The sequence below is a fragment of the Diabrotica undecimpunctata genome, chromosome 4, assembly GCF_040954645.1.
Source record: "Diabrotica undecimpunctata isolate CICGRU chromosome 4, icDiaUnde3, whole genome shotgun sequence".
NCBI classification, from domain to species: domain Eukaryota; kingdom Metazoa; phylum Arthropoda; class Insecta; order Coleoptera; family Chrysomelidae; genus Diabrotica; species Diabrotica undecimpunctata.
The window spans coordinates 24,046,887-24,074,333 of NC_092806.1; the positions used below are offsets into that span (position 1 = coordinate 24,046,887).

Here is a 27,447-nt window from a genome sequence, read left to right on the forward strand (position 1 = left end):
CGTACAACAATATGGAAACAAAGCAGCAGAAAGACATTTTGGTCGACCACCAAGAGACAATGGATCAAAAATGGTGGAAAAAAAAAATGGAACAATTAAAACTGCTAAGTAAAGACAAGAAAACATGGGCAACTGCTAATAATGGAATTTAAAATTTTATCAGGTCTTGGTGCTTCAGATTTATGAAGAGACATGGGTTATGTATGTGTTCCACCACCATACTAGCCCAAAAAATGATGGCTGAATATGAATCTAAAATTATGGAATTCCATAGACTTGTAATATCAATGAGAAGGAAATTTGGAGATTAATCAAATTGCGAATATAAATAAGGTGCCTCTAACTTTTATGTTCCTTCCTACAGTCTGATTTGAAGGAACATCAAGTTAGATGCATCTCATTCATATTTGCAATTCGATTAATAAATAGTGATTAAAACAAAGTCATGAAAAAATTCACTACACTGTAGTTTTAGCTTGTTACACTGATGAATAAAAAACTACCACCTATGGTAATATTGAAAAGAAAAACATTAGCAAAAGATGAAATTTCTATACAGCGTTCCACGTTAAGAAAATAACATTGCAGAGATAGGGCCATGTATTTCTTATGGACGATAGAAGCGCAGCGATGCCACGATGAACACAAGCACTATTCACGGTTGTATAATTTGTATTTTCGTTTTCACAGACATGAATTAAATAATTGTTTTTTAACGTAATTGACCAAAAGTGTCCATTCGAAACAAGAGATGAAAAGTAGGAAAAATGATTTTAATTAAATAAATGGTATTTACAAAAGATAATTTTATTTTATCTTATTTTAATTATAGTAACGACAGTTTATTTGTTTTTCGGTAAGAATATCATATACCATGAATCATAGAAATCAGTAGAAAATATTGCTTAGTTAAATCATGCACTTTGCCGGCTATTTAAGATTTAAAAGCAACTAAACGGACCGCTTGGAATGCGTATATCTAATTACTAATTCTTAAAATAATACGGTGTGCGTATGTCAGTGATTTTGTGTCATTCTCTGAGACTACGTAATGATAATAAGGCTTTGTGGTTCTTCAGTTGTTATTCTGACTTTACAGTTAAATGTTAATTGAAAATGAAAATTCGAAAAATATATCGACAATCTAGTAAACCGCATGCCTGAGAGTTTTGGCAACACTGATCTCCATAAGCCTAATGTTATTTTCTTAACGTGAAACGCTCTGTAGTGGTAATATTATTCACATTCAATGACACCAGAATGAAATTATGGTTAGAAAAGATATGGGCAAAACATCCAAGTGCATTATTTAAAAACCTGTGATGTTAATATGGGGCCAATTCAAAGTGCATACAACAGAATCAACCAAGAAGTTTCTAAAAGGATTGAATGCAGAAACAGTGGTCATTCCTAGAGTCCTCACAAATCAATTACAACCTTTACTTTACAATCAATTACAAACAATTTAAAAATTTTATTCGAGGAGAGTGGAATAAATGGATAGCAAAGCCAAATTATGATGTAAAAAAAGAGGTTAGTCTTTGTATGTGGGTATATTTTATTTTATAAAAACCCTTAAAAGGGCAACATTACATGCACGAACGTTTTCGGAACAACTGTTCCATCATCAGGTTAAAATACAGGTTACCATGCCTGAGCCACCAAAATATTTGGGTAAAAACCCTTTAAAATGAAATGTGTTACCAAAGATTGTACATGATGTTGATAATATTATATGATGTTTAATATTTTAATTAGATTTTACTTCAGGTAACATACACCCATGCTTAAGTGAGTTCCAGTGTCCGGAGAGTAAACCTCTTCAAACGGACTATGGCTGGCAACTGAAGTCCGTTTGAAGAGGTTTACTCTCCGGACACTGGAACTCACTTAAGCATGGGTGTATGTTACCTGAAGTAAAATCTAATTAAAATATTAAACATCATATAATATTATCAACATCATGTACAATCTTTGGTAACACATTTCATTTTAAAGGGTTTTTACCCAAATATTTTGGTGGCTCAGGCATGGTAACCTGTATTTTAACCTGATGATGGAACAGTTGTTCCGAAAACGTTCGTGCTTGTAATGTTGCCCTTTTAAGGGTTTTTATAAAATAAAATATACCCACATACAAAGACTAACCTCTTTTGTTATACGTGGTATACAGCCAGCTACAGGAATTATTTTCCTTGTGGAAATTATGATGTCACCACAACAGGATGTATGAACTGACAATGACAAAGAAACAATTTCAAAAGTTTGACCTGGGTTAAAAATTCATGGCAAGCTGTGAAAAACGAGACAATTATAAAGTGATTTAAAAAATGTGGAATAAGTAATACTATAGACAGTATTCAAGATGGAACTATTTTTGAAAGGAGTGTCAAGAATAGTTCAGACAAAAGTAATAAGAACAGAGACATTAACTAGACAAGTGATAGCATCAAGAATGAAGATGAACTGAATATTGCTAGTATGCGTTATGTTAACAATAAATTAAACCTATAATCTGAAAGAAAGATTAAAGTACATTTTTCTACAAGGAAGATTATATGAAGAATTAAACCACCATTAAAGCACACCAGTTATTTGATATTTGACCAGATATTTGGACCAACCCAATGCAGCGAAAGTTCGTGGAGAATTAAAATGAACCACGAGCTGGATGAACTAATGCAGAGTGCAGATATTGTCAGATTTGTAAAATCACAAAGACTAAACTGGCTTGGTCACCTAGAAAGAATGCCAGATAATCGAGCTGTAAAAGTAGTCCAGAGATGGAAGCCCCAAGGAAACAGAACAAGAGGAAGGCCCCGTAAAAGATGGATAGACGACGTAGAGAGGGATCTTAAAACCATGAACATCAGGCAGTGGCGAAGGAAAGTATCCGACAGGGCAGAATGGAAGAACATTTTTAACCAGGCCAAGACTCACAAAGGGTTGTAGCGCCATTAGAAGAAGAAGAAGAAGAAAGCACACCAGTTTGGATTTCAGAAAAAATCATTAACAAACCACTCTCTTTTAATAGTAACATCCAATGTACATGTAGCAAGATAACAAGGACCAAAGACAAAGAGTTTTCTTAGATATCAAAAAGGCTTTTGACTCCGTTTGGCATAAATAATTATTATACAAAGTTCACAGAATGAACTGCTCCACTTTGCTACTATTGATTGTTGGTGAATTTCTTAAGGGTGTAGGTGTAGAGTTAAAATTAATAGAACATATTCCAATCTTTTCCAATGCAACAAGAAGTTCCATAGCGTTCAGCAATATCTTCTCTACTACGGTGACATGTGAAATGGACTAACCAATAGTAATTTGTTACAATTTATGCAAGACACAGTTATGCAGTGATATCTGAAAAATTTAATAGGTATGATTAACTGATTACAAAGGCAGGTATATGACACAATATCTTTGGCCAATAAATGGAAATTAATAATAAATCCATTTAAAACACAACTAATAATATTTAACCATAGAATCCAAGATGATTGGTGATGATCCAAGATTCCCTGACTATCAACTAAACCCCCTAAAAATATGTCAAATATTTGGGAATTGGAATAGACAACGAATTAAAGTTCAACTACCATACATCATGAATAAAAAGAAAAACTATAACTAAAGCAAAACACTTTGAAAGCTTAACATAAAATAATGATGGAATTTCATTTGAAACTGGTGCCAATATTTGAAAAATGATTTGCAGATCCATGGTGGAATTTGGTTCTACAATTTTCTATAATTGTAAAAATTCTGCTACGAATAAAAGTGGGTGAAACAGCCAGCCTTTGACAAATTACAAGAATACAATGTATCCTGATAATCCATTTCATAATCCATCAAATAGAACACTTTACAGTAAAACTGGAATAGAACCTATAAATGAAGGACTCAATAATTTGTTTAAATCTTTCTCTATCATAGAAAAAAACATGCAATTGATTGAACCTCACATTATGAAGATACCTGAAAACACAGTAGATATCCAGAGATAACTCTATTTGAAGAAATCCTCTACATATCAAAACAATAAACAACTTTTTATAGTTTTGGTCAAAAATAATTGAATTTTTTTAAGTGAAAATCGTCAGAGATAAGGGCACATACATTAAGGGGTTAATAGTTTGAAAATATTGTAATTATCACTATTTCTTTTAATTATTGTATTATATGCAGTATTAAAAAAAGAATAATTTATGGTATCTATACTACTGCTGTAAATACTGGCTAAGAGCCTTCAGTCAATTGCCTTTTGGTATATAAGCATATTTCTCTATATATTTTTCTTATATATATTATATATAAGATAAAAATCATCTTATAAATTTGAGGTGCATCTTCTACTCAAAAAAATATGGTAACTTTATTTCTGGTAAATATTGTTTTCATCCCTCTAGAAATTAACCAAAATGTAGAAAAAAATGATACTGCTTCTTCTGTTTTATTAATACACAACAGTATAATAAGAGATCATATAAATTTGGCAACACCCAAAAAAAAATTGAGAAAGAGTTTAACTGTTTTAGTACATTAAAAAACTTAGTTTTATTTTATAATTTTAACATTTTTAAGTACAAATTTACATCTGAAGCCTCACAGGGCAACATTATATGTGAAGAAGAAGTACAAATTTGCTCGACTAATCAATTTCTTATTATTATGTCTGGAAATAGTAGTATAATTAAAACCAATCCTGTATATGATTTTCAGGGCTTGTACTGCTATTTACACATCTCAAATCAACCAATTAGATTCCTATAGAATCTGTTACTTACATTTGTTACCAGTCTACCCATTCATATGACTCTGAAAATCGTATCCAACACAAATAGCAAAATAGAACAAAAATCAAATAAACATTTTCCAATCTATAGTTTATGGATATGTTAATATGTTGGATATGTTAATATTATAGTAACACTAGATACTTCATAGTATAATCCATAAAACATAACCACCCTTACTGATTTAAAGAACTACCCAATCCACTCTAAAATAATTAAATACTAACCAAGCAATATTGGGCAACTGGTGGTATCTAATTTATTTAATTTATTCTGTACTAAACTTAGGCAAGCTAAGCATATTTCTGAATAAACATAACCTAAATGGACCAGGAGACATTTAGCATTGCTCAAAGTAATTAATATCAAGATTAGACCGATAATTCAATGAAAAATATTAGGATTGATGTTCAAAATAGTTGTAAGAAGATAAATTATTCTGAATGATGACTCAATTATCTATTTGGTAAATGATGGCCTTTATAAAACAATTTCAGAAAAAATGTTCAATAGATTTGATAAATTTGCTACAAAAACTAATAAAAATTCAAAAGAAATCTAAGTAGTTTCATTCATATAATATATTGCCCTTTTTGCTTAGCATTTTCAATCGTCATGTTAATGTATATTAATATTCTGAAATAATTAACATACACTTTCTTCTAAGCAGATTATATAAATTTCATATTCTAATAAAAAATGTTTATAAATAATAATAAACTACAAAAACAATTATTACCTAAAGGTGATGCCTGGGAATGTGCTTGAAGTGGACTAGGTCTTCTTGGGACTACAACATTGCAATCAGGTCCATTAGAATTGTTGTAATCTGAGCCACTTTTAGGCCTCTGAAATTCTTCAGAGTTAGAACTTCCTTGTGGTTGCTGTTGTTGCTGGTAATGTCTATAATTGTGCGGGAACTGAGGTGGTCTCTTTCCAGATGAATTACTACCAGTATAATTTAAACGGCCAGGTGCATCCATAATGGAGAAGCTGATGGGAGATGATTGACTTTGTGTTTCTTCATTACTTGGCCTAATAAAAAATACAGAAATGTTTTAAAACCTTCTACATGTTTGAAGAGAAAGTCTACTAACCTTTGTCTTTCTTGTTGACTGCCAAGTTCTGAATAAATTTTTGTCTGGGCCTTAGTTTGAATTTGCTGTTGAACAGGTGATGCCTGTTGTTTACTAGGTGGTGAAGCAAAAGCCTTTTCAATAGTAGTACGGGAAGCATTAGGAGAAGTTAAAAATGTAGTACGTGCAGGAGGTTGAGGAACTCTATATTCCTTAGAAACTGTAGTGGAAGGTGAAGATACTATACAAGATTGTTGTATATTAGAAGTATTGGCAGAGGAGAATGTCTTACTTGTATTGGATGCATTATCTGATATACTAGATGGGACTTGAAAAAAACTACTTGGATTGCCTTGTGATGCATTTGTTTTTGTTGAAGGTGTTGATACCTGTGGACTTTGAGCCCTGTTGTTACCTGATTTGGCAATTTGAGAATTTAAGTGGTTATTTATACTTTGGGCAGCTGCAAAATGAGCATTAAAGTTTTCATAAGTTTTACTGGTAGTAGTGGCTACAACACTTTCATGGGGTAGAATACCAAAGGGGCTGCTCTGCTGCCAGGCACTTGCAGCACCTTGTTCAAAAAAGGCTTGAGTTTGAGGATGGAACTCTCCATCACCAGACTGCTTAGTAGCAGCTGCTTGGGCCAAAGCTTGTGCTCTTTGCTGAGTAACCTGGGATACATAATGAGCTGCAGGTTTGGCACTTGCATGGTGAAAAAGGGGAGTAAATACTGATTCATATCCAACAGGGGGTGGTGACAAAAAACTACCAGGCAGGAGTTGGGCTGTTGTGGTTGGTGGAGCACCTGCTGCAGTCGTTGTTGCTAAATGGTGATGCAATTCTCCACTTCCAGATCCAGCTTGCACACTGGCAAGGCGGTTATAGGGAGTGGCATACCATGGCCCCACTGGATCCATGTTTGATGGTAGTTAACTCATGTTGTTTAGCCATCCCATCTAAAAAAGAACGTTTTTATTATTCTGATAAACAAAATTATAATCTTGATATATTTTAGAGATAATAAAATTTTTAAATTGAAATTATAAATTTCTAAAGTTCCAACAATATGAAGACTTAATACAAATATATAGCAGTCCAAAAACATTCAAATGAAATTATAAATCAAAAACACATTAGAATGTCTAAATAATTAAATATTAAAAAAGTAAATTAAATTAAGTTGCTAATGTTTGTGTTTTCCTGATCTTAGCTATGTTAAATATGTTCTTAATTTAACCCAACACCTCTTTTATTTATTCTCCATGGTTATTTATTCCTCCAATCCTTGTTTTCTACATTATTTATTATCTTTTTCAACAAATGGCCTTTTTGATAAGAATTTGAAAGTATATTCCTCAAATTCTCCAATAGATTCTTCTTTTTTAAGGTTTTTATTAATGAATTTTTGTAATCTCACATCTGTTTGAATGTTTTTTCCAAAATATATGTCGAAAATCTTTTAAGAACATTTTAATTCTTATTTTTTAAGAAAATGTTTTTATATGTATTATTTATCAAATTATAACTATCAATCAGCAATTTAAACAAATATCACTGAATAATTTTAAATCTTACTTCCAAATTCTTTATATCATCTTTTCTCTGGTTTCAAGATTCCTTTTTAGTTAACTTTTAGTAAAAATGTATTGTTTGTCATTTTGATGTTCTCCCTATTTGCTCTTTATCATAGGTAGTATCTACCTGAATAAATAGATACCACATACATTGAACTCTAGTAGAGAAAAGTCTTCTTCTCATAAACTTCATAGTTCATAAATCTAATTTAATCAATCTGACACACTCTAATATAATAGTTTGACAATTCCTTTCAACACACAGTTCTTATTGTTTGAAACTTTATAAAAATACGAAAATATTAGTAGAGAGAAAATGTTTCCTAGAATTTAATATATCAAATAAAAATACCCAGATCACACAGGAAGCATTGTGGAAACAACAAAACAAATTTGGGTTAACCAGAAAAACCGATTCTTATAATTCTTTTCTATGTATGTGAAAATGTAATTTCTCATATGAAATCAAATAATTGAGTGCTCCATTTAAAGTACAACAAAAACATTACTTAAGTATCACTTGGAGAATCTATAGTTTTGTTTTGATCAAAAATAACCATCAACTTTTACCATTTATAGTAACATGTAAATATATTGTTATTATACACTTGTCAATTTAAGCTTATAAAAAGATGAACTTGTATTGCTATCTCAAATTATAAAATATATATCAAAAAAGTGGCAACAAATATTTTGATAGATATTGATTAGATGGTATTTGGTTAATTAGGAAGATAGGGAAGCATGTGTCACATTTTAGCTAAAATACTGTGCTTTATAAGTAAATTACATCAGAATTAACTTGAGAATTAGTAGTAATGGGTAGAAATAATGAAATAAAAGCAATCTTCAAAAAAGAATAGCAGAGTAACCTTGAACTATTGTGAAGCCAATTTTCTTTTAAAAAAATAAATAACACTACACTTTTTTATTTATTTTCTGAGGATATCAACGTGGGATTAAAGACATAGACAACTTTCCAAAAATGTACAATCTTATATCCAAAATAAACTAAATCAATCTTGACCTCTGACATGAAATCAACAAAATCAACGCTATGCCCAAAGCCACTTGAATGGTAAAATCTCGTAAAAGTACTAAAATATACCGGAATGTTAATGGAGGTATAAAAAATCTATTTTAAGTTAAAGTTGTACTTACTTCTCATTTGAAATTGCAGAAATCAGGAATATTTTCAATATAAATTTCATAAATATGGCTACAGAAGATGTGGACAAGGTCTATTCATAAGCAAAAAACACTCGAAATCTTATATATGAATAAGTCACTATTGCCGATAAACCATAAAATATCTAAGTTTTTATAATTCGCTAACTATTTACAAAGTTTTTTCTTCAAAAGTTTCATTTTAAACATGTTTTCCTCTAACAATTTTGTATGCACTAGCTCACCAAACTTTGGTCCGCCATTTTACAATTTTCACTAACAATGGGAGGCGCCATCTTTTGGACTGTAGGGTTTTGGCGCTAAAGTTAATTTTTTATTGTATTTTATTTTTCAAATATAAAAAAGGTTAACATTAAAATTACCATTATTTTTATATTAAATCACTAAGATATATAAAGTAGCTGTCTAAAATTGGGATATCTAAAATGTTTTAAGGCAAATAACTCTTAAATATAGCATATTTTGTAGGTCTAGATTTAAATAAAGTTTGATCACTATTACACCTTTTTGGAAATTTTGCAATAAATTTCAGCAAAAATTTGTTAAAAACGAATATATACTACTTAAAGATTCCCTAATCATTTTGAATATGTTTAAAATCCATGAAATATGAAAATCTGTATGTTTGCATTTGTATATTAATGGTGGTAGCATTGTTAGTGGCCTATGTCATTATTTCAAATACACAAAACATCTTCAAATGTCAGAATAGATTTGCAAACAGGAAAACAGTACCTGTGACAGTACCAACTGTTTTTTATTTCTTCTTTCCACGGGTTATTAACCATGCATATTACGCACATATTTATCATAAAAAGTTTGGTTGTTTATTCTTTATATATAAATAAAAAGTAATAATACAAATAAAACATATAATGTGGAAATAAAACAGGACATCACTTGTCAAAACGTTATTGCTATCAAAGATCAAAGAATGACCCCCAAAGATCCCACCTGGTGGGTGGGATCGTGGGGTTTTCTTGATGCTATTATTAAATTGCGTTTTCAGGAGGACAAAGAAAGATCAAAAGTTAACCGATCATGATGATCCTTCTCCTTTTTGATATATTCAACATTGTTATGTTTTCTTTTTTTTTTTTCAACTAAAAATAGAAAACCAATTTTATTCATGTTCTGTGTATTTAACCACAGATTCAGAAACAATTGTTTTTGCACTGCTGCAGTTTCTGTTCTTCAACATTTTTATTCATACTTTGTAGTTTCAAGTACAAGAAAGAAATTATTCAAATTAAGGAAGCATAAACCACATAATAAATACAAAATAACAATTGTTTATTATTCTGTGCTTAAACTATTACATGCACATATTTTTTAATATAAAAGTTAATATGCACATTAAAAATTGCTTATAAATAAAATTTATTCATAGAATTCTGCTATAGAGTACAAACAAAATTGAATTTAATAACTTAGCGATTTTATAAATATCTTTATTTTCTGAATTTTTTGAGGGATTTCATCATTAAAACAAATTGGATTACTTATAGTTTTTTGTAAGAGATGTCGCTGTGAACATATTTGATATAACATGTTTTGTCCTGCTTTTGAATTTGGCCTTAATTTATATTTCGTTAATTTTTTATAAGAAGAAATCAGATATATAGTTATAAAACAACTATTATATATTATAAGTTATATTATAAATATATTTTTTTAAATGTTACTTTAGCGGTATTAACCAGGTTAACCAATTGAACATTGCCAAATCGGCCATATTGAATATGATGATTTCCGTTTTATAAACCAATAAGCGAAAGGGAATGGCTGTTTCCGTTTTATAAAGTTGTCGGCTTTTCAATGGAGATCCTCATTCCTAAAGTGCTGTCAATAGTTTTGTAACATTTCGACTATTTACTGTAAAAATAATTACAAAGTCGACCTGTATATCTCTCTAATCATCGAGAGGTATTTATATTATTTGGATTTTTTCTAATATTAGTGATAAAATGCCCTCAGCGGCTAGTGTCAAGATTGACAAGCAAATTAACCCGGAAAATGCATTAGCAGATTCTGCACAAAATTTAACACCTCTTAGGCAAGCTATTACTATTATCGAACACAAAATTAGGAATTTGGAAAAACGAAAGGTAAGTGAAGTGAATAAAAATATATATTATAGTAAACTTTCTTGATTAACTGTTACATTGTCCTCGTTTCTTATAATGGATGTAGGTATTCGCTGTCATTTATGGTGTTTTTAGGTCTGACGTGGGGATTAATTGTAACTTTCATTTGAAGACTATCTTTAATAGTTTCGCTTTGATGACCCTTTACTGTAACATATTTAAAAACATCTAATACTATCAAATAAGGTTGATTATTTGATTTGCAGATTAAACAATTCAAAACTGAAAACAACTCTAAAATAGAATTTCCTATCTTTAGAAGAGTTTATGAACTTTTCCTATAGTATATAATACTACTGATTAGTACGATTTATCTGATTTTATAAAAATATACAGAAAAAATTCAATTCGTAATTTGTTAAAAGAACCACTGTATCTCTGACTTCTGTACACTTTTACTTATTATAGATAATGCATGTATTTATCTTTGTAACTTTTAAAATCACCATAATTTTGGAATATAGAGGTTTTTTTTCTTTAAATAAGTGATTCCAAACTCATCTTATGGCTTTTTCCACCTACATGTTTATTATACCTATTTAATTATTTACTAATAAACCAATAGGAAATAAGGAAATAAACCAAAAGTTGATGTTCTGCATTTTAACAATCTTGTTTTATTGGGTGCTCTATCTGATGAGATATGTCCAATAATGAAGTGGAGATTTTTAGATTTTATTTTTCTTTATTGTATAATGATCTGTTTCTACTTGAGTTCAGAGATGTATGCCAGATAACTATAAACTTATGCTTAAATATATCTAAATGTTATAAATATATAGTTTCAGTAAATATTGAGGTTAATATTGTGACAATTTATTAATGCAAAATAATGTCAATTGTGTCTTTTATGGCACTTTTATACCCTGTTCAATTAAAACAGTCCCAATTGTCTGGTAAATATTTTTTGTATGGACTATACTAAATTTACATAAAGAATTTTTAATAAGTTAATTGTGCTTATTAAATTTTTACCAAAGGATATCACTGCTCCATTATAGGTAATGGATTTTGACAAGAGCTATGACCTTGTAAATAACAGGCAAACTTGTGTACTGCATCGGCATGACTCACAGCTTGTGTCAAAATCCATTACCTCTATCTGGTCTACAAATTACATGTAACAAATTACTATTGGCTAGTTCATTTTCACATATGCCACTGCAATAGAGGTTTTACAATAGAGAAGATAGCGGTGAACCCTGTGGAACTCCTTGTTGCATTGAAAATGAGTGGCTCCGTTAATTTTGACTATACACCTGTATCTTTTAAGAAAATCACCAACAATCAATATTAGCAAAGGGGAGCAGAGTTCTATTCCTGTGAAATTTGTATAATTATCCTTTATCCAAACGGAGCCAAAAGACTTCTTGATGTCCAAGAAAATTCTGCACCCCTTGTAATCTGGCTGCCTGTATATTGGATGTTCCTATTGAAAGAAGACGGATTGTTGATGATTTTTCCTTACACAAACTGGTGTACTGGAATATGTTGGTTTAATTCTTCATATAAGCTTCCGTGGATAAAATTTCTCAAAAATTTTCTTCTATCACATCAGTTCTTGTTTTCTGTCAGCTTTTGTGTATAGCAATTGATTCCATTGGGAGGAAAATTAATCTATGTTTCCCCTATATGATCCAGTTTGTGTTTTGTTAGAAACAAATTTTGGGAGATGGAAGAACAATATGAGGGATTTTTTAAACAACAAGAGACCTTCTCCCATTTTAAATTGTACTAAAGTGGGGAAACACAACAACAAAGTTTTCAATCATAATGTTAACCAAATCCAAATTGTTTTGGATGCCATGTTTAATTATAAATGCGAAATGTGTGAAACGAGACTGGTTTCTCAGATTTTAGTAACATAACATGCACTCTTCATAAACGTAAAGGTTCTACCGAACATATATGCTGTGCTTTAGTTTTTACAAGATTGCAGAAAAAATTGACAAATATTGACAATGATTCATAAGAAAATTCAAGGTTCTACATTGCCAGCTTCAATGAGAACATAGAGAATAACAGAAAATTTATGCTGTAAATCCTGCAGATATTCAGGCATCTGTATAGCACCTATGTTTGTGGGTAATTCAAAAACCATCCAGAATGAGATAATCAATTGCATTTCCCAACACAGACAAATACATAAAAAATAAAAAATGAGATGTAGCAGTCCAGGAGTGACCGAGGAGATGACCAATGGTTTTTAATTTATTTTATTTCATTTTAATTTATTACTTCACATGGTGTGTGGTTGCATGATTCACCACTCTATCCATAGCCTGCGATAAGAAAGCTATGCTTCCAAAATGAAATAGACGAAACCTCATTGGCCAGTGTTTTGATGGAGCAAGTGCTTCATCAAATGGAGTCAGGGCATCTTAATGGTCTTTAGGCAAAAATAAAAGAAATTGTACCACAAAGTTTTCATGCACTGTTCAGCTCATTGCTTCAATTTGGTACTTCAACAAAGCTACAACTGTATTTTTTATAAGTTTTATAATTTTATATAAATAAAGATGACTGTAATGAGTTACTAAATAAAGTATGTAATAAATTGGTAGCAGTGCAAACACTTTTTTAAAAGAAAATTGGGAAGACCATCAGGTCCAGAGGTAATCTTATTTGGAAGAGAACTTATGCAATCAAAAATATCAATGAGAGTGATTTCAGAGACATAATTTGTTTCAACATTGTTATTGATGGGGAAATTGGGAATCTTAACCTAATCTAATATAAATCAGTTGTAAAGAAGTCCTTGAACAAATTAGCAATTTCTTGCCGATTAGAAGCAAACTGATCCCTGTAAAACACAGCATTATGTAAACTGTAAACATTTATCATAAACATATTTCCAAAATGATTTAGAATTTTCTTTCAACTGAGCATTGATACCTGTAACATATTGATTAAAGCCTATACCAGACAAACATTTGCATTTTGACCTAAGAAGAGAAAATTTAATATAATAGGCATCAGTATCATATTTCGTGTACAATGAGTAAGCATAACTTTTCTAATGTCAAAATTCTAAGGTCCCTTAAGCTAGCGGGGACACATGAGCGGAATCCAATTTAACCTACGTAATATTTTTTCACCAATTTTTCACTAATTTATTACCACCCTAATAATTTTTCACCACCAAACCAACCTTAAGGGGAGCGATTCTGCTGGCTTAAGGTTCAAGCTAGCAGAATTCAAAAAAAAAACTTTTTGTTGATGGCATATTTTTTCACCAATTTTTCACTAATTTATTACCACCCTAATAATTTTTCACCACCAAACCCCCCTTAATGGGAGCGATTCTGCTGGCTTAAGGTTCAAGCTAGCAGAATTAAAAAAAAAAACTTTTTGTTGATGGCATATTTTTTCACCAATTTTTCACTAATTTATTACCACCCTAATAATTTTTCACCACCAAACCACCCTTAATGGGAGCGATTCTGCTGGCTTAAGGTTTAAGCTAGCAGAATTAAAAAAAAAAACTTTTTGTTGATGGCATATTTTTTCACTAATTTTTCACTAATTTATTACCACCCTAATATTTTTTCACCACCAAACCACCCTTAATGGGAACGATTCTGCTGGCTCAAGGTTCAAGCTAGCAGAATTCAGAAAAAAAACTTTTTGTTGGTGGCATATTTTTTTACTAATTTTTCACTAATTTATTACCACCCTAATAATTTTTCACCACCAAACCACCCTTAATGGGAGCGATTCTGCTGGCTTAAGGTTTAAGCTAGCAGAATTAAAAAAAAAAAACTTTTTGTTGATGGCATATTTTTTCACCCATTTTTCACTAATTTATTACCACCCTAATATTTTTTCACCATCAAACCGCCCTTAAGGGAAGCGATTCTGCTGGCTTACGGTTCAAGCTAGCAGAATTAAAAAAAATATTTATGATCTACCACAGTGTTCTGCTAGGTTTTTACGAATTTATTACAACTTTAGTAATTTTTCACCCCTTACTACCCCTTTAACAAAAATTAAATAAATTTGTTTTTTCAAAAATACTTGAATACATTTACACGGTGTGTGTGTGCGAGTGTGTGTGTGTGTGTGTGTGAAAAACACTTCTGTTGTAATAATTGGTATATTTAATTAAAAATTACTAGTTACCTATTACTTATTAATTACTTACTAAAAGTACTACAAATTTCACTGGACTGATAAGTCCGAAAACGTTTTGAACTTAATCCTTTAGGATTTTTAAAATTTAATTAAATATACCAATCACAACAGTGTTTTACTTCAATGTTCGAGTTTTTTAACTATATGATATACAGCCAACTCACGGGAATGATCCCTTTTTAAGTTGTAAAATTTTGTTAAAAAATAGGTAGTGTACAAAACAACAATATTGCAATGTTTAGCATATAAAAAAGTTGGTGAAGTTGGCGTTTGTGTAAATTCTAGCATTTAAAGATGTAAACTACTTTCCTTATTTGAATTTCTAGTATTTATGGGAATTATCTTCCACACTGACACATACGGATTTCAAGATTGGAGGGTTATTGGAAAACAGATCCACTATTCAGCTTAAAATCTTTTTTGCAGAACATCGGAAGACATCTTTTTCTTATAATTTTAAGGTGCTTAATCTTCATCCATAATCCAATGGGACCGAATGTTATTCCTGAAGATCGGTTTTATAGAATAAGAACAGTTATAGACTTTTTAATAATAAAATGACTGCTCTGCGTTATCCAGTAAAATAATTATCGCTAGATGAATCGATGGTACCGTGGAAAGTTAGACTTAGTTTTAAACAATATACTAAACAAAAGACATAAAAGGTTAGAATTAATTCGTAAATTAATTTATAAAAAAGCAAAGAAAGACGGAATATCGCACGCGAACATTTACCTATAAATAATTGCTAATAAATCGGACAAACGCGAAACGAAAACGAAAAGATGCAGAGTATGTCCTATCCTAAAAATAAGAAAAAACCCAATTTATGAGTGTGTGGATTGTGCCGAGAAACCAGATCTCTCCGTGGGCGATTCTTTCAAACATTTTCATAAACAAAATAAATAAGTTAATATTTTTTTGTAATAACCTTTAATTTTTACCTATATTCAACTGACAATGAATGAAAAATCGACAAAGAATTAAAATACAAATATCTTTAAATTTTTAAAATGCTGCTAATATAAATTTATTTTACTACGCAAATAATCTATATCAGCTGTTCTGACCAACCGGTAATTTCGGTCTCATTTGAATATACCTACTTAAAATGTTTTGCAATATAAATTCTTTATGTTATACACCTAATCTTAAAATTATGTTTTGAACAATCGTTAATACTCTTCTTATTTAAATATTATTAAAATATTAAATACCTAAATTATTTTTCAAATTTTCATCTACCTAATGAATGCAAATCTTTTAACAATAGGGTGCAATAGGTGCGCACGATCCCGACGACCCTCCTTTACAATCAGATAAATAATGTAATAGAGGTAATAAAATTATTTCAATTTGAATATTTCTTACCTGGTAATTTATTCTGTGAAATATAAAAATTCCATTGTATTTACTAAAACTCAACTTGATTTCAGTTATTTTATATTCATAAAAAGGACTAACGATTCGATTTCGCTTAGCCATGTAATACGACTCGAATCAGAGTCAATTTTTTAAAACGGGTAAAATTTATAATTTTTGGAATAAAGTGTTTTCATATTTTTAATATTTAAACATTGAAAAAATAAATATTAGTTAGTATAGAATAACATTTGAAAATGTTTTTCAATTAGGGTAGTTGAGAAAAACATGACTAGGCTGGTAAAAATATAGTAAAATTCTAGCAGAGCACTCTTGTGTTTTCAAAAAGATTTTTTATTCACCTAGCGTCAATGTGTATCAATGTGTTGAATGTTTCCCATTATCTGAAGCTTAGGGGGTCAAAAATTATAAGGGTGGATCAAATTTAGTAAAAACCAGGCAAGCAATTTATATTTTCAGTTACAAGTAGAATACAGTAAAATTATAAATATAGATTTTTTATCACCTTAAATTTTAAGGTAGTAGAATTATTGACTCCTCATAGAGGGTAGTTGAAGGGTGAAAAATTACTAGGATGGTAATGTATTAGTACAAATCTAGCATAATACTGTAGTATCTCATATTTCCGAAAAGATTTGCTTTGCATTCAACCAGCGTAAATGTGTAGATGGTGGAATTGGTGAAGTTCGTTAACATTTAGTAAAAACTAACCAGAGAGTTTCTTATTTTACTTATAAATAGTATTTAGTAAAATTATAAAACAAAACTTTTTCACCTTTAATTTAAACATAGCAGAACTATTGACTTCCACTAAGGGTTAGTCGAGGGATAAAAAATTACTAAGTTGGTAATAAATTCGTAAAAACTTAGCAAAATACTGTGGTATATCATAAATAATTTTTTTTTAATTACGCTGGCTCGAATATTAAGCTAGCAGGAATGTTTCCAAATCAGATTGGTTTAGAGATGGAAACTTATCAGGGTAAAAATACTTTTTTATGTCAGTTATAAGTAGAGGATAGTGAAATTGTAAAAAAAGATTTTTTTCACGTTAAATTTTAACCTAACAGAATTATTGACTTATCACAAGGGGTAGTTTAGGTGTGAAAAATTACTAGGGTGGTAATAAATTAGTAAAAACTTAGCAGAATACTGAGGTATTTCAAAAATACGTTTTTTTCTTATTTTGCTGGTTCAAATATTCAGCTAGTAGGAAAGTTTTCGAATAGGTTTATGGGAGCAAAATTATCAGGATGGTCAAAGTTTAGTATAAACTTAACAAAACACTTTTTTATTTCAGTTATAAGTAGTGGACAGTAAATTTGAAAAAAAATTTCTCCTTAAATTTTAATCTAACACAATTATTGAGTTTTCACAAGGGGTAGTTAAGGGGTCAAAAATTACTAGAATGGTAATAAATTCGTAAAAACCTAGCAAAACACTGTGGTATATTATAAATATGTTTTTTAATTCTGCTGGCTTGAACCGCAAGCCAGCAGAACCGCAAGCCAGCAGAATGGCTCCCCTTAAGGGTGGTTTAATGGTGAAACAATATTAGGGTGGTAATAAATTAGTGAAAAATGGGTGAAAAATATGCCATCAACAAAATTTTTTTTTTTTTGAATTCTGCCATTTAGAACCTTAAGCCAGAAGAACCGCTCCCATTAAGGGTGGTTTGGTGGTGAAAAATTATTAGGGTGGTAATAAATTAGTGAAAAATGGGTGAAACTATATGTCATCAACAAAAAGTTTTTTTTTTGAATTCTGCTAGCTTGAACCTTAAGCCAGCAGAATCGCTCCCATTAAGGGGGGTTTGGTGGTGAAAAATTATTAGGGTGGTAATAAATTAGTGAAAAATTGGTGAAAAAATATGCCATCAACAAAAAGTTTTTTTTTTGAATTCTGCTAGCTTAAACCTTAAGCCAGCAGAATCGCTCCCATTAAGGGTGGTTTGGTGGTGAAAAATTATTAGGGTGGTAATAAATTAGTGAAAAATGGGTGAAAAAATATGTCATCAACAAAAAGTTTTTTTTTTAATTCTGCTAGCTTGAACCTTAAGCCAGCAGAATCGCTCCCATTAAGGGGGGTTTGGTGGTGAAAAATTATTAGGGTGGTAATAAATTAGTGAAAAATTGGTGAAAAAATATGCCATCAACAAAAAGTTTTTTTTTTGAATTCTGCTAGCTTGAACCTTAAGCCAGCAGAATCGCTCCCCTTAAGGTTGGTTTGGTGGTGAAAAATTATTAGGGTGGTAATAAATTAGTGAAAAATTGGTGAAAAAATATGCCATTAACAAAAAGATTTTTTATTTTATTATTCTGCTAGCTTGAACCTTAAGCCAGCAGAATCGCTCCCATTAAGGGTGGTTTAGTGGTGAAAAATTATTAGGGTGGTAATAAATTAGTGAAAAATGGGTGAAAAAATATGCCATCAACAAAAAGTTTCTTTTTTGAATTCTGCTAGCTTGAATCTTAAGCCAACAGAATCGCTCCCCTTAAGGTTGGTTTGGTGGTGAAAAATTATTAGGGTGGTAATAAATTAGTGAAAAATTGGTGAAAAAATATTACGTAGGTTAAATTGGATTCCGCTCATGTGTCCCCGCTAGCTTAAGGGTCCTAAAATTCTATGTTCATGGGAAAACCATTTAGGAAAAGTTATATATTCGTTGAATTAATGGATAGATCCCTTGAAGTCGCAAAACAAAACCAAGCTTTTGTAGAGCAATTGAATTATAATGGTGATCAAAATAATATACCTGTGAATCAAAGAAAACTCCCAAGTCCTTTATCACATTTACTCTCTGTAGTGGTGTATTGCAAAGCTGGTAATCAAAGTGAATTGGAACTCAAGATGTAGGAAATGTAATACAGAAAAATTTACCTATATTCAAACTCATTTCATTAACTGTTGACCAATTCTGAAGAGTAGCTATATCTTTATTTGAATGAATTGTGGCTGATATATAATGATGACCACTTTATAGGAATGGAATCAGAAAATCTTCTAAACACATTGAATGAAACTAGTTATATTTAAAGAACCTTATAAATTAATGTGCCTGATTGGAGTTTTTCATGATTTAAGAGGATAAAATGTACTTGCACAACACAATGACTGAAGATAGACTTTCAAACTTATCAAAAAATTTCCATAAAAAAGGATTTACTGAACGAACTGATAAATACATACAATATTTTATAAAGACATTAATGACAAATTTGTAAGTCTGAAAGACAGAATATTTAAGACTGTTTTACTAAAATATGTATATTGCAGTTTGACCTGATTAGATCTTGCATCTATTGTTTTAACAAGGATCCTTTCTGACTTTTTTTAAGTTTAGATGTTGGAATTGGATGAGGGGAGTGTAGTTGGGTAAGTTAGAAGCAGAAATGAAAAAATGGGAAAGTGGGGAACAAATTAGTTATGTTGGGATAGCTTACCTAAGGTTACATAAAGTTAGGTTAGGTTAGACAGGATTTGCTTCTCATCTTCAAGACTCGTGAGTCGCCACTGTTATTAACGTTTATAAATTTTCAAAAAGAAGTTATGTATATCCATTGTAAATTAAATAATGCCTGAATTATTTTAGTGCCTTTTTTGTGTTCTCATCAAATTTCAATAATGTTTTCTAAAGTAATTGCAGAGAAGCACATCTCTAATTTTAAAACAGGATGATTTAGTTACACATTATTAAAGTTGATTTATGCAATTCATGTTGATTAATTAATTTTGTTTTGTTGGTGTAATTTTAGCTGACAATTTTTTTATTAACCAGTTTGACAAATGGTATATGACCTACTTACTATGTGAGAATTAATTATATTAACTGTTTGCTTAGTTTATAAATAATTATTGAACAGTAAATAGTCTGAAATCAATAATTGAGAAGATTTTACATATGGTTTAAATAATCTCATAATTATAGAAATGAAGTCAACAGTAAAGTGAGCTGTCACTAACACACGTTATTAAAATTATTAGTGTATTTGTAATAAAAAAAAATTATTTATATGTTCGATTTGTTGACCAATCTTCTTCAGTGCAGTTAGTTTTGAATTTTTAGTCAAACTGTTCACATAATATGACTTGTGATATATTTCTATAATTGATTATATTCAAAGATAATTACATGATAAAAAGAATGGGTTTGTATTGGTTTATATCAACATGCACAACATTTTGTAGGTCCCTGGAAAAATTACATTTATATTTACATTACATTGAATAGTATAGGGGAAGGGGCGAAAATCTGAATCAGTGCAAAAATTTTCAAACAGTTTTCCTTTGGAATTTTCAATCTTAAGACTGAACAGACAAATGTCTACAGGATCGAAATTTTATTTTCATATTATTACGATCTAATAACACTAATGTAACTCTTAAAATTAGTATAAAAATAATAGAGGCAATTTATGAACTACTTAAACTAGTACTTTAGATGTTTAGAATAGACTGGAGATCTCACAAGACCCTGTGACAACAATAACAGGGGAAACCAAAATCATAGAGGAAGATATATATAGTACCAGGGCCAGGGAACATAAAAATGGAACTGCTGAAAGATGGATTCGCAAGGATCAGGTCATTCATATGAGTGTTGTTCAATACATCACATAAATATGTATACAATCATATAAATATGTCCTCCATTTTCAAAAAAGGTGACTAAAAGATCACCAAGTAACTATAGAGGGATCAGTGTAATGCCTTCAATAGCAGGAATCTGTTTCACAGTAATAAAAGAAAAGATTGAACACATGGACCATTATGGCGAAGAACAAGTCAGATCGTGTCTAGATAATATATTCATCATGTGACAGCTGATAGAAAAGAACAAGAGAAAAAGATTGAAACACTTGACCTTTATAGACTTACAGATAGCATATGGTTGCATGCCCAGAAAATGACTATTGGAAGCAATGAGAAAAAAGCATGTTAGAGAGAAATGAGTAAATATAACACAAAGACTACATAAAAACAGAGCTGCAAATAAAGTTGGGCAATGAAATATCAAAAACAATCACCACAACCAAAGTTCTCAAACAGCATGTGGTCTATCACCTACACTTTTTTAACATATTATATATATATATATATATATATATATATATATATATATATATATATATATATATATATATATATATATATATATATATATGTATAATATAAGAAATACTGGATATTAGTGACTGTCGATATAAACAAACAACACAGTTTATTAGGGTTGCAGTCAGAAAATTGGCCGGGATGTTAATGAAACACTCTTTTGACTTTTTGTCTAGCTTTCGGAATGGTTTTATTCCTTTTTCAAGACATAGTTGTTGAGATTATTTGTAAAAGCATTGACACTCAACATTAATAACACACATAAAATATAAAATAATGGACAAAATACATTTTAAAATTTTTAAAATTTAGGTAAAGATAATAAAACTTTGTTTATGGCATCTTTTGCTGGTGTGTTTCAACCTGTTCTCTATGTGTCAGAGTGGAAAGAACATTGTTGACCTTTACTTTTCTGAAACTGTTTTCATATAGGTTTCTAGGTAGCAGAATTAGACATTTTTTTTTAAAATAATTAGTATAATGACTTAACCATTACCTTATTGTTCGATTTGTGAGATAAGTACATATTTATAAGCAAATAACTATTTGATTTTCATATAAATTGAATGATGACTCATATTGTTCACAATATTAGGAAAGTGTGTTATGATGTCATTTAACAATTTTTATTTCAGTCGAAATTAGAATCTTACAAGGACTTACAAAATGCCGGTAAAGAACTGAATGCCGATCAAAAGACTGCTGTGGCTAAATTCAATGAAGTGACGAATACATTAGACTTTGCTAGAGATTTATGTAAACAGTTCCTAGGGATTGCAGTAGCATCTGAGAAGGAAGCGAAAAAGAATGCTAAGAAAGAAGCTGCTGCGAAATATCAGGCGGAATTGGCGAGGTTAAGGGAAATTTTATTGGTCCAAGATGCACTTAACCAGATGGGCAATGAGACTGTTCGAGACGACTTTTTGCATGGGAGAAATGGAGCTGCTCAATTAACTGAATCAGATCTCAAGTAAGATATCTAACTAATACATTTTACTTTTCACAGTTTGTTCTTTTTTGTGTACTATATTTATTTCTTTCAGAGTATATCTTTCTCTTTTTTTCTCTCTTTTGGATGTTAGCATTATTTCGCTGTTCTTTAAAACCACTAAATTCTGAATCTCCGCACATTACCGCGGAATTCAGCGGTAATTATGTATTAATATGCATATGAGTAGGAGTACACTAGACCAAAATAGCGAAGAGCTGCGAGGTGCGCAGATGATAGAGAGGGAAGTTCCAGACGGAGATGCATGACTTTAGCAAATTCAAAAGATTGTTACCAAGTTTGTAGAAATAAATTACAGACTTACTCACAATCTATTTTATTTAGCTTGACGACCGACCGGTTTCGTCCACTACAATTTTCTGGCCATCTTCAGGTCACTGTTAATATACATTATTTTATTTCTGTTTACTTATTATTGTTTGCTATGGACTTTTCTTTCAATTAAAAAATTATGTTGAAGAAAAGGATGGATCAAAGACAATTGGAAAATAGAAAAAAATCAGTCTTGGACAGAATTGTATTTTACTCACAATAATTGATGAACACTTCATTGCCTTTGTAGATCGTTGTCAATTCCTGCAGGATATGGATAACTGATTTTCTAGTATTCCGTTCACAATAGATTTTCCCGGCGAGTGCCTTTTTTAAGTTTGGAAACAAAAAGAAGAAGTCGCACGGCGCTAAATCTGGAGAATGCAGTGGATGGAGCAACAGTTCATAGCCCAATTCGATCAATTTCGCCATGACGACAACGGAGGTATGAGCCGGTGCGTTGTCGTGTTAGAAGAGCACTTTTTTCTTCGCCAAATGGGCTCGTTTTTTCTGTAATTCGGCGTTGAATCGCTCAATAGTTCGGTGTAACAGAACCCCGTGACCGTTTTGCCCTTCTCTAGGTAGTCGATGTACATAACCCCTTGTGAATCACAGAAAATGGTGGCCATCACCTTTCTGGTCAATAAGACAGTCTTCGCCTTCTTTGGAGCACGTTCGCCGGGTGCTGTCCACTGTTTTGACTGTTCCTTGGTCTCTGGTGTGTACCAATGAATTCATGTTCCGTCGACGGTTACGAAACGAGTTAGAAACTCCTTCGGATTACGCTTAAATAGCGTCCAAACACTGCACTGCTCTCATTGCCAAAATTTAATTCAGGATATGACATACGCCATATTTTGAAATGCCTACTGTCAGCTATCTCGCTCACCTTCAGTCGGCGGTTAACGAAACTCGTTAAACCAATTTTTGACGGTTGCCATTGAAAGAGAAGAGTCACCTTACACAGCATCCAAGCGCTCCAACAAGAATTCTAAAATCCGCAGTTACGCCTGATTTCACACGCGGTCAAAATAAAACTACTAGTCCGAATCAGCTGAAATTTTGAGGTTAGCCGTCTACGAGAATGTATTACACAATAATAGATTTCTCTTGAGATAGTGGCGTCATCTGGCGGTAACGCTAAGTACTTATCGGACCGCCTACTTATGTATAAAATGAAAAATTCTTTTGTCGATATTATTTATTTCTTCTTTCTGTGATTCTTTGAAATACATGACTTGTGAAAATAAGTTTTTCTTCTATGAAAATAGAGTATCTCCAAAATAGGACAATACCGCGTGAGTAATTACGTGAGTACTAGAGGAGATTGACTTGCAATCAAGTGGATTTTTCATGTATAGTTTGGAATCCTGTCTGCAGAGTAATATTTTTGTTTTTAGATAAAATTTAACTTCAATAAACTATAGTGAAAAAAAACTTGAGCTGGAGCAATTTTAACAGCGGATTCATCATGTTCGTGAAAAAACGCGTAATTTTTTTTATTTCTATGTTGGGCGAACTTTAATTTCGATTAATAAATTTTTGTAAAAGTTAATATTGTTGCCTCTTTTATTTTGTTTTTATTGTATAGACTCTGGAATAAAACTGGATGTCTTTTTGTAGACTACTAGACGACCTATACCCTGCTGTGACACCAAAACATGAAGCTGGTAATGCTACCGCCTTTATGAATGAAGTACAAGCGGCTGCTGAACATCTATTAGCAGCAGTTGATGGTAAACCTAAAGAAGTATTTGGAGGCTCCTACAGCCAAATTAAGGAAATATTAGGAAAGATCCATGAAAGTGGATATTTTGATCAGGCGCAGGTATTTTTTTTTTATTTTAGTTACCTTAACTCCTTTTCCGATAACTTTTGTAGATTTTATCTCATACTTAATATAACAAAAATCGGCTGACAACAAATAACAGGCCGACAAGTCTTGGACACAGAAAACAGAGTATACTTTTCTAAACTGAAGGTTTTTTGGTGCGCTGAATACGAATCTCAGCTCCAAATTGCCGAATTGGGTCTGGTTTCTGAAATATCCAAACCAAAAAGTGCAAAAATAGCGGGTTTGTGGGTTAGGTGGGTTTGTCACAAGTAAACCTTACTAAACTGCTTGTGGACTAAAAAGTGTAGTTTCTAGGGGTTGGTTAGCTTAAGCGTGTATTGGTTTGACAAATAAACTGGCTTGCTGTGCGTGATTTCCTTTTAATACAAAAAATTAGCAATTAATCTTATGGATTCTAAGATTAGGTATGTTTTCCTGCTTCTGAATTCAAAGGGGTGGTTTGTAGGGGGTTGACAGGTTTAGAGGTGTTTTGTTTCGATCAGTAAACACAATTACTGTATGTGATTTTATTTTGATATGATACAATAAGCGATTAATGACTGAAAGTGATGGTTGGTTGGGTTTGGGGTGTGTAGGTTTGAAATTGTTGGATTTGGGGTTATTTGATTTGGCTTCTCAGGTTTGAGGTGGTTGGAATAAGATTTTATGAGTTTAGGATTTCTAAATTTAAATTTTCCCTTATACTGTATAATTATATGGTTTGTATGTTTTTTAATCTAAGAAACTTTAAAATGCGATATCTCAGCAAAAAAAGATCTCTGAGTAAACTCAACGCCATTTAAAAGATGGATACTTTAATAGTTTCTGTGAGAAAAATTTATATTATGATGGTACATAACCTCAAAAACGACCAAAAAAACGCTATTTTTGCACGTTTAGGTTAGGTAATCTCAGAAACCAGAGTCAATTTGGCAATTTGGAGCTCAGATTCGTCTTCAGCGCACAAAAAACCTCAAGAAGTATATTCTGATCCAAATTTTTAAATTGGCCAAATTTTATCTGTTTCTCTAATTTAATACTTCTCGGCTGTTTTTACAATATTTTTAAAGCATTTTTATACTTATATATCTCTACTGAGAGATTACAGTTTCTTGCAATAAAAAAAATGTAACCGAATGTAACTGGTAATTTTTAACCTGAAGATTATTGTTCAGTTTGTAAAAAGTAAAGAAATATGATAATTTGGCAAATATTTGGAAAAAACTGAAAGAAGCTTTAAAATATATGATATATTTACAGGTATATGAGGAGTTCGCAGTTGTGGAACCTGAATTAGTGGATGAACCGGAGGTTATCGCACCTGAGCCATTAAACAACCATGAGCCTGGAGCTGTGATGGTGCCTCCACCTCCACAGCCTATACCAGAACCCACACAACCGACGACAGCAGCGCCACCTGATATGCCATTGATTGAAAGTTTGACAATAGAAAATCGTTCTACCTTACATCAAGCGCCGCCAACGCCGGTGGAACAGCCGCCGTTGGAGCCAACCTTGACGAATGAACCGCCTATGTTTTATCAACAACTACCTCAGCAACCGCCTCCGCCACAACCGCAACCGCCTAGACCAATAACCGAAATGCTTGGAACTGGAAGTTTCTTTTTCTTACAGGTAAGAAAGATGCCTTTTATCTGTCTAAACAAATAGTTGAATCTTGTAAAAGGAGAACGAAATTGTTTTGAAAAGAGGTCATCTTATTGTAGAGCACACAATGTGTGAAATGTGTATTTAGTTTTTAAAGTGGTTCGCATTTATTTTTTATACTGGCTGTAAAATAATGTTTTCTTAATATAAATTTATTTTGCAGGACTCTGAAATTGATCCCCCGGAACAAATTGCTAGCCAGACTTTCACGAACCAAAATTTCTCCAGCCATCCACCTCATCCTGTTCAGTTACCACCTCATTTTGCAAATATGCCCAATAATTTGACACCAAACAATCACCAACTTCCCCAAATACAGATGGGCAACAATGGGATAGATGATACTTTGAGGTCACCTGAAGAAACGCTTCAGATTGGCAAAGATGGAGGAGCACCACCAAACAGAGGTCCACCAAGGCCTAACAACAACCAGTCTTACTACCAAAACAATGGTTACAATAGGCCACGACAGCAAAACCAGAATAGGAACGCTAGTGGACCTAGGCCTACTGCTAATAGACATGCATAATACTAAAGCAACATATTCGGTTATACCCTACACATGATATTGAATTATCATCCTGTTATGTATTTTTTTTATATAAGTTAAATCATAGTATGAACTTTCCCGAATTTATATTTACAGTGAAACGAAACAAGTCATTATCGTTTTGACACAGTTGCATCTATTCAGTGCAGCAGTAGTAAGCTAAAATCTTTTGTTACTGTAACATCGATGTAAGCTGATATAATTTTTTGTATAATGTCAATTTAAGGGTTATTCTTTTCTTTATTTATAATAATCTTAATTTTATTACATTATATAATTACGAATAACGATTTTTTATTTTACGAATAAATGGCTGTTAAATAACTTCGAACATTTTTTTTTTCAACTTTCATTTAAAATTAAATACTATAATATATAGTTTCAAAATTGTTGGCACAAAGTTCTCAGATATGTGAAAGCATTAAAACGAAGACATTGTTGCCAGCATGTTAAAAGATTTTTTGATTATTTACATAAAGAATTATCATCATTATCGATGCCTGTCATTCCTGGTGGAATGTTTGCTTACTTGGGCCCTTTGATTCGCCTATCGCGGTGTAAATCACTCATCATTCTTCTTGTGTATTGTCAAAGTTTGTTATATGACTTGACTTTTGTTGCAATTTTCTTCCACTCATTGCGATCTGTGCATAGTTCC

At 31.4% G+C, this 27,447-nt stretch overlaps 2 protein-coding genes across 2 annotated transcripts in view; one reads left to right on the forward strand and one right to left on the reverse strand.

The window, feature by feature from the left end:
• LOC140439318 (uncharacterized) overlaps window positions 1-8,908 on the reverse strand; it is a 47,593-nt gene extending 38,685 nt beyond the window's left edge. Inside the window, exons 1-3 of the mRNA XM_072529157.1 lie at window positions 8,614-8,908; window positions 5,897-6,834; window positions 5,539-5,834 (exon numbers count right to left, since the gene is read on the reverse strand). Of these exons, the coding sequence (XP_072385258.1) occupies window positions 5,539-5,834; window positions 5,897-6,795 (1,195 nt within the window). The 5' untranslated portion in view covers window positions 6,796-6,834; window positions 8,614-8,908. The remainder of the gene's footprint in view (window positions 1-5,538; window positions 5,835-5,896; window positions 6,835-8,613) is intronic.
• A 1,512-nt stretch (window positions 8,909-10,420) lies between these two features.
• Capr (Cell cycle associated protein caprin family member) lies at window positions 10,421-27,114 on the forward strand. Its single transcript, XM_072529158.1, has 5 exons — window positions 10,421-10,748; window positions 22,052-22,386; window positions 24,361-24,565; window positions 25,832-26,206; window positions 26,403-27,114. Exons 1-5 carry the CDS (start codon window positions 10,608-10,610, stop codon window positions 26,766-26,768), a joined length of 1,422 nt encoding a protein of 473 aa, XP_072385259.1. The 5' UTR covers window positions 10,421-10,607; the 3' UTR covers window positions 26,769-27,114.
• Window positions 27,115-27,447: the final 333 nt, after the last annotated feature.